The sequence below is a fragment of the Lactuca virosa genome, chromosome 4 (assembly GCF_052849685.1).
Source record: "Lactuca virosa cultivar CGN04683 chromosome 4, Lactuca_virosa_CGN04683_v6, whole genome shotgun sequence".
NCBI classification, from domain to species: domain Eukaryota; kingdom Viridiplantae; phylum Streptophyta; class Magnoliopsida; order Asterales; family Asteraceae; genus Lactuca; species Lactuca virosa.
The window spans coordinates 463,377,041-463,386,264 of record NC_136429.1 but is presented as its reverse complement, the minus strand read 5'-3'; the positions used below and the strand labels follow the sequence as shown (position 1 = coordinate 463,386,264).

The 9,224-nt window shown below is 32.0% G+C and overlaps 1 protein-coding gene across 1 annotated transcript; it reads right to left on the bottom strand.

Annotated features, from left to right (window-relative positions):
* Positions 1-7,906: 7,906 nt before the first annotated feature.
* On the bottom strand, positions 7,907-8,818 carry LOC145109172 (ethylene-responsive transcription factor ERF008-like). Its single transcript, XM_079046282.1, has one exon. The coding sequence runs from the start codon at positions 8,544-8,546 to the stop codon at positions 8,076-8,078; it is 471 nt and encodes a 156-aa protein (XP_078902408.1). The 5' UTR covers positions 8,547-8,818; the 3' UTR covers positions 7,907-8,075.
* Positions 8,819-9,224: the final 406 nt, after the last annotated feature.

The following is a 9,224-nucleotide window of genomic DNA, read 5'->3' as shown; positions in this document are numbered from 1 at the left end:
GATCACGCATACCATGAGCAAGTTATAAAAAACAAAAAAGAACTTCAAACTTCATCATTCAAACCAAACCAATGGTTGTTAAATATATAGAACTTGCCTTGACATTGTCGAATCCTACCAAGTTGAATGATGACCACTACAAGTTCACCAAAAGCAACATTACCAATCCCAGATGCAAAATCCTCTGCATGTTCAGCCCACAGAGTACAATGAATATAATCCAAACTGGACAGTAAAAACCAATTAGTATTTGCACACCTACAAAGTTCTATCCAAGAAAAAATACATAATTGTGGCTTACTTAAGATCTTATAATTCAAACGACACCCTCTTAGTAAACCAACCATCCTTCATGCTAAGCATCAAGTTAGTATACCTTGTCAATATAACAATGACATATACAAAACGAATCACCAAGTAATTCAGAAACGCCAAGAGAGTAAAAACAAATATAAGACCAACTTTGTTTTCGATACAAAAGTATACTTACCAATTGCACACTCCTCCCAGCATGACCTGAAATAATGTCACCAAACTTGGCAAAACAAAAAGAGTTGATACCACGGGAGAAGCCAAATGTCATGGCCTTAATAGACGTGTTTTTATGAAAAATATTTTTAATCTATTATTTGCCATTTTCCAACACGCAAGATTTTCAACATCAAAGAAATTTGAAAAAGCATACACATTCCCCTCCTTCAATAATCCTTCAAACTTGTGAGTTAAATCCTTCTTGTTGGTAGTCGGGATACGGTTCCCCTAAAATTATCACAAAAAAAAGCTTAAAAAACTATATCAAAACAAACACAACAAAGACAAATTATCCATGACAAATCGATACCTTCTCGTTCATCAATACCATTTTAATAGTGTCAAATTCAGACGGCTTCAAGTAAACTTGTTGCTTTCATAAACGAACATGTCCCATGAACTTCAAACCATCAATATCAGTACTCAACTCATTAGTCAACCGATATTATGAACTCATCTCAAACACTACAAGAGTTTTAACCAAACAATTATACATACATTTGACACATTTTATGCTTCATTTATACAGACAACAATTTCTAACAACCATGAGGATGTGACGATGTTGTTCTTTCAAAGATAAGTTTTCTAAATTCGCCATCATGGACCATTCATCCTGTATATTGTAAGTATTATATCTAACAATATTTCCTTTGAATAGTGAACAATATAAATTTCCTTGATTCTTATTTCTTTAATTTATATCGACTTAATAACGTCTTGTTCAAGTTGTAACGGCATTCTCTCAAGTATACTTTCTATACACCAGTGGCTTGGTTCATGGTCCTAAAAATCTTTATCGATTAAATATGCAAAATTTATAATAAATCATGCAATATAAGTGTAAATTCACACTTCTGAATGCTTGTTATGGTTAGCACAACACTCATGTTAATGATGAATATGATCCTAATTCATTCCTTTTAATTAATTCAATATATACATCACGTTCAAGAGCATGGTTGGGGTACATGTTGTCTTTTTTGTATTCATGAATCTGCTTTCACTTCTATATGAATGTTTACTTATAGATTAGAACACTTAGTTCGGACAATTACTTAATCTTTATCAATAAAACAACTATGGAACATGTAAATTTTGTTGAAATGCAAAACATGTTATACTTCCAAAACTAATAAGATATTTATTCTACCAAATATTATTTTAAATCATACATTCGTAGTATGATTCAAGCACCCGTAAATCTTGCTTTAGTTAAATCTTTTAATATAAATTTGTCATTTAATATTCTTTCCAAAAAAAGAACTTGAATATTTATCTCAATATTCAGTCTTATAAACGTTGAAGAACAATTCAACATTACGATCGAATCAAGTTGTTTCACATTGTTTCTTTTGCTGCTGTGATCATCATTCTCCATGGCTGAATTATTGCTATTGGTCTACTATTTGCATAAAAGATAAATCCAAATCCTACATTGAGAATGCAATTTTAATGGTGCTCTCTCAAAACACAAAACATGAATGTTTTAATCCGTTGTTCCATGAGTTCACGATCCTTCTTAGCCTAGGTACTTCATCCATGAGTTCACGAGCCTTCTTAGCCTAGGTACTTCATTAAACACCTATCAGACATTATCAAAAAGACTTACCAGCATTTTTTAATATTTACCTATTTTTCGAATATAAAAGTAATTAATCAAATAAAATTAAATAGTGGAGGAAAATAAACTAAAAGCATAATCACGAGTTAGAGGTTTTGCCATATTTTTATTCTTATTATTACTTTTGAATATTCATTAAATTAGGTATATGCGTTAAATAATAATAAAAATATTGAAGGATTTAAAGAAGTAAATTAAGGTACGTGACTTTTTTCTATGACCACTTTCCTCTTTGTGGACTTTTAGATACAATGGCTAGATTAAAGACCTTAAATGTGAAAATAAGTCCACCTTGGGCGATATTAGTGGGTGATATTAAGGTTTTTTTTTTTTCTTTTTTCTTTTTTTTTTTTTAGAGAACGGCGGACTATTAAAAACGACTAGAAAAAACAATTACAAAAGTTAAGGCATTATAAGTTACAAGCATTAAAGGGGGTGTCACAAAAAACCAAAACCGAATAACCAAACCGAACCAAATGATGTTTGGTTTATTTGGTTTTCAGTTAGTTTGATTTGGTTTTGGTTTTAATTGTTTTGGTTAAATCGAAAAAACCGAATAATCTATTTCACACACACACACACACACACACACACATATATATATATATATATATATATATATATATATATATATATATATATATAAACACACACACGCACAAGTAGGTTCATCCGAAAATGGTAAAACATATTTTATCTTATAAAAATCAAACACGTGTACTTCATAAATTAAATTTATTAAAAATAAATTAAAGATAATAATTTTACACTTGAGGGTGTTTTGGTAATACAAATTTAAATGTGGTTTTAAAAACCGTTTTTTTTTCTTTTTCACGTCCTTAACCACATCTAGGGCCGTCTCAAGTCGATTTGAGGTCCGGGGCAAAAGAATAAAGTGAGGCCCTTTAAAATTTAGTACTCGGAAACGATAATATTATGATGTCTATGGAGACGAATATATATATATATATATATATATATATATATATATATATATATATATATATATATATATATATATATATATATATATATATATATATATATATATATATTATATAGAGGCTTAGGTTATTCTATTCAAAGTAATTATTGTGTTATTGTATGCATAAATGTGGACCAATCAATTTTACTTATTTTAAGAAAGTGAATAATACATATTATTAAATTAAAGATAATTAGAAAATACCATCTAATTTCATTTTAAGGGTATTTTAGTCAATTAACATAAATTTAAAAAAGGAAATTGCATATTTTAAGGGATAATAGATTCTATTAATTTTAAAAATCTGATTGTAGTGATAATAATTCTTGGATATTCTGACAGAATATATTTATCAAAAATAAAAATATTCTTGAACTATAAAATAATAAAAATATTTTTTGAACCTATTTCTTGATCATAACTTTAAAAACTTCTTGGAGAATAACAAATCCTTGAACCATCAATTGAAGAATAAAAACAAAAATTACATTAATTCTTATAGAATACAGGTAACAATTGCTAAGAATTACATTTATTGTTAAAGAATAAAACTAAAAAAACTTTTAAATAGGAAAAAAAAACATCAAAATCTAACAAAGACACTAATACATTCTAAAAGAATAATGTTGCTAAGAATCACTCTCAATTTCATGGTCCATTCTTCAAGCATCAGCTGCTTCTGTGGAAACAAATCCAATGCATAAATTCGTTAGAAAATATCCATATTCCATTCCAACAGAATTGGAATTCGTGATTCCATTCTGATAGAATTGGAATTCAAGATTCAGTTACGGTATGCATTCTGTTGGAAAAATATCCAAAGTAAAAAACAATTTAATGAGAATGATATTGCATCTCTCACATCAACAAGTCTATAAATTCCATGTGGAAATATTTCATTTCCTACATATTATAAAGATTTGAGCATGCACTAAATTAATTATACAAATCCGATGAATTGATTTTTAGTTGTAGTAGACAATTACCAGTTACAATCAATCCCATAACCCACTCAGAAGTGGTGTTGAGAATTGGCTGTAAGAGAGGACCAATGACAAACCCAAGATTTATAACCACCAATCTGATGAAACCGAAAGCAATGCAGAAGGCTTTTGTTATCGAGTACCTGTCATCAATGAAAACAAGATTGACATATGGTGATTTCATTGTTAAGGCTTAACAAAAAAGACTGGAATGTTGGGTAACAGGGTTAGCTTTTTAAGAAGAATGTCATTTGTATCTGCATAATATTGGTGTATTGTACATATTTAGCAACTTGCTTGAGATGTAACAGATATTTTATCAAGTACAATTGAGTAATTAGATCAGTATTATCAATAGTAACAGAATTATTTAACTGGTGGATTTAAAGAATGATGGTTAATTGGTTAGTAATTAACAGCATAGACATCCTGATTGCTAACCCTAGATTATGTTGCAAATCAACAATCCAGTTCGTCTGGCTATCAATTTGCGTGTGTTGTTGGGTTGTTGATCCCTAAATTCATTACGTGATCCTATTTGATCTAATATCTAAATCTAAAGTAACTAAATCAGTTGATCGCTGAGTTAATATTGCAATTGAAATCAGGAATTAGAAAATCGAATTTAGAGTAGAAACAGTAATTACCAAAACTTAAACTCGGGAAGACGACGAAAAAAAGGGCAGAACTCGTCGGAGCTCCGAGAGGGAAGAGTAGGGCCATCGGGAAGGTCTTGGAATTCCGGATCAACCTGAGGAGATAGAAATCCTATGAGCAGATTAAGGATGTATATCCCGAGTGCACTGAAGAATGTCAAAACGAAAGCAATGCAGAAGAATCGAGGATTTATAACCAACATCTGGAAATATTTCCTTTCCTACATATTATAAACATTTTGTTGATGAACAATCTGATTAGTTACTTACATAATTAACCTACTACTTAGATTACCAGGTGAATGGGGCGAAGGAGAAGAAGGAGGGGTTACCAGCACCCTGTCTTGAAGGGAAAGAAGAAGATCGAGATCATCACCTTGTGTTGACATGATGGATTCAATGGCTTGTCTGATTCATCTGGTTCAAACGAAGAAGGCACTGGTAGCAGCAATAGCGTCGCAGCAGGTAACAGAGGCGGACACTCATCGAGCCCGGAAGGAAAACGTCAACGAATGATCTTGTTCACTTTAGGTGGTTTTAAAAAGCCGATGGATGGAGAAAACCTAGGTATGGTTGCCATAATTGTAGGATATTATTTGTGGAAACTAATTATCAAATTACCTATTTACCCTTATTTATTTATTTAATTATTTGTTTTTATTTTAAATTTTAATTGACCCATATTTATGCATACAATAACACAATAATTACTTTAAACAAATGAACCTATCTCTCTCTCTCTCTCTCTCTCTCTCTCTATATATATATATATATATATATATATATATATATATATAAAGGATGTGAGTTCAAAAAACCAATGACAAAAAAAAAAAAGAACCCGAACAGTCGTAATATTAGCCATAGAAAAATAAACTTGAAGATTGACACATCTAACCGGTAGGTTACCATGATTTTTGTTAACAAATCTATAATAAAATAATTATTATATATTAAAAGACGAGATAGAAAATCTCATATATATATATAAACATGAGAACTATGCATGGTATTGGCTATAAAGAAAAACACCCAAATTTTAAAAAAATGAATGTTTAGATGGTGTGTCGAGAAAACAAAAAGAAAAAAGGACCCTTTCTTTGATTTGGATAATTTATGAACAATAATAAAAAAAATAGGGGCTATTTTTGTAAATTTGGATTACATGTGGGTAAAACGTTTATTTATGATAAAAAAGAAGTATTTTAAGAAGCGTCCTCCAAATTCAATTTATATAAAAAGCAATAATAGAAAGGTAATTAAAGAAAAACGATCATATAACAGCGTTCGAACATGGACCAATCAGTAAGCAAGGCGGCTTAATTCAACGCCATTTGACCAACTCAACTACCGAAATCACTGTATATTTTTTAACAAATAATATATATATAATATCAAATACGAATTAATTTTGGGGCAAGGCCCAGGTCCGTCGCCCAACTTGCCCCCCTATTGGGTCGAGCCTGACCACATCATAAAAGATTGAATATAATATATTATATATTAATGTATTTTCTTTATTTGGTAATAGTTGGTAAGTGTTTTTTCCATTTAATTCAATATTTATTTTTACATGCGAAATTGTATTCGGTTTAACCGTTTAACCGAACCGAATAAACCGTCACCGAACAAACCAAAACCATTTAAACCGAACCTTATTTGGTTTGATTATGGTTAGATTTAAAAAATAAAAAAATCAAGAAAACTAAACCGATTTAACCGAAAAACCAAACCGAATACCCATCCATATCTACACTAATCAATCCATGAAACATAATTAAAAGGAGGTCTATGTTTAATCTAGTTAAATGCAATTAATTGAATTTCATCCGCCGCTTTTAAAAGAGATCATCTTTTCCTCTTGAAAATCAAATCATTTCGAGCCTTCCAAATGATCCACGCCACCGAATAGATTAAAGTCAAACAAATCTTTCTTCTTTTCTTATCATGTTTCGACACAATCAAGGTATTAAGAAGAACAATGTTATTGTTAGGAATAAAGTCAACCGAACCACCTCCAAACTTGATCAGCAAAAAACGTATAAAAGTATATATGCTCTGTATCTTCCTCCTCTCTACCACAAATCGGACAGACAATAGTCTAAAATAATACCACACGCCTTTAAACTGGTAGCCACTGGAATCCTATCTTAATTCGGAATAAAATATGCCTTGTTTTCCAAAAAAATCCTTTATTTCAGTCTTAAGAAAAAAAGACGGTCCATTATATTGAAGAATAGATCTTAACTTATTGAAGTTAATAATTTACGTTTGTGATAATTTGAAAAATACATATTTTTGTGACAAGTAAGCAGCCTCCACATGAAGATCGACACCCATCTAAGTCAAGTAAAACCTCGAACTAATTAAGCTCACATCTTCCTGTTTATCCCCCATTAGCAATCGCAATGATCAAACAGAAAAATCCCTGACCATTCAGTCTTCCACATCCAAGAATCAGACACGGCCGAAAGCTTGATGTTGGCGAGAATCCTAGCTAAACCATCCAACTCGACCGTCTCCATGCCTCTTCAGATCTCTTTTTCGCAGCCCATATTAGGTAAAAAACCTAAGTCGAGGGTCAATATGAGAACATTATGGAAATTATTGAAACCTTAAATAATTGAGAATCATCCATTCATTCCTCATAATCAAATTTGGGCATACAAATTGATGTTATTAAAATATTACAACATAGATTATAATTTGTCATGTGCAATCAAATGAAGAAAAATCACAACAACGGGTATATCACTATATTGGGTTAGATTTGAGCTCGTATTATCATCATTTATTATTAAGCATTTAATCCTATCATAAGTTCGAATTTGAATGATGTTACAAAATAATTTATGTGTTAAACGTCATATACGAAGGTTGGAGGTGAATTTGAATAATGTTACAGAATAATTTCGTACTTCTTAATTTATTCTATTTGATTTAATAAAAATTACGATATTTTAGTATTTATGTGACATTTTAACTTATAAAAATAATAAATATGTAATATTAAATGATTAAAAACTTATGTTTTATTTGCTGATAAAAGGATATCTTAGTTTAATTTTTTGGAAAACTAAGCCAAAATTAATATTAGTATTAATGGAACGCAAAGAAAATAGCAAAAAACAAGAACGAGAAAAAATATATATACAATATTTTCCTTGTAAACATCAAAACTTGTTTCATCTGTTTCCAAGATAGAAATAGATAATACATGAGAGAAAACTAAAACAAAGGAAAATAAAAGGGACTTCATACTGCAAATTACTAAATTACCCCGACAGTTATACCCCTCACGAATAATCCCCATCTGGGTCTTCGGGTTCGGGTTCTTTGTTCAAGTCGGGTTTCTCCTGAAACCCACAACTACACGGCTTCAGTTCAAAAGCCGGTTCCTGCGTACCACTCATATGCAACGACTTACAACTCGTCTCTGCATCCACTCTCGCCCCAACTTCTATCGCTTTTTTCCGAATCGACGCCGCAGATAACTCACCCAGCAGCCCATCGGACGCCAATAATTCCGGGAAATTCAGCCTCGCCGATGGCCCACGGAGGTAATACACGGCGGTGTCGTACGCTCGGGCTGCAGCAACCGGCGTAGAATAAGAACCTAGCCAAATTCTCGACCGCTTATTCGGCTCCCTAATCTCCGCCACCCACTTCCCCCACTTCCTCATCCGTATCCCCTTGTACGACTTCTGATCGGTCTTCTTCTTGCCGGTTGAAGAATTACACGGCCCTCCTCCTCCTCTCGCCTCCATCGATCTCTGTTCCACCGATTGGAAAAAGAAAAAGAGTAGAGGGAATAGAGAAAATGGGTAATCGGAAGACGAAAAGATAAATCCAAAAGCACCGACAACTTTATAAAAATTGGCTATTGGTGTCTGTGTGTATATATACGGCCTACAGCTCGGCGTGTGAATAAATATTGAATTAATTGATAAAGGGTTAATTGGCCGCCATGAAGAGAGAGTGTTTTAGGGAGGTGGGGATTTTTAATTCAAAATTTTGGGTCTACTGACAGATGAGATGAGAAAGAAGGGGTGGGGTTGTGTGTTGTGGGGAATAATATATTAACAAATGGATATATATATATATATATATATATATATATATATATATATATATATATATATATATGTATGTGTGTCAATCATGTCGTGTTTGGTTGGTGGGTTACGGGTTAAAAGATCATAAAATATGATTTGGATACGACACGTATGATTAAACATGTCGTCTGGTTCAACATAAATACGACCCGTCTAACCATTTTAACTTCATGTATCCGCGAGACATAATCGGATTCACGAGTCACTCTCATGCAAGAGCATTTATACATCATCTTTAGGGATGAGCAGCGGAAGCGGGTACCTACTTTCGGAACCGGAACCGCCTCGGAACTGCCGGTTCTGGAACTGGAACTGCCTTAGGCGGTTCCG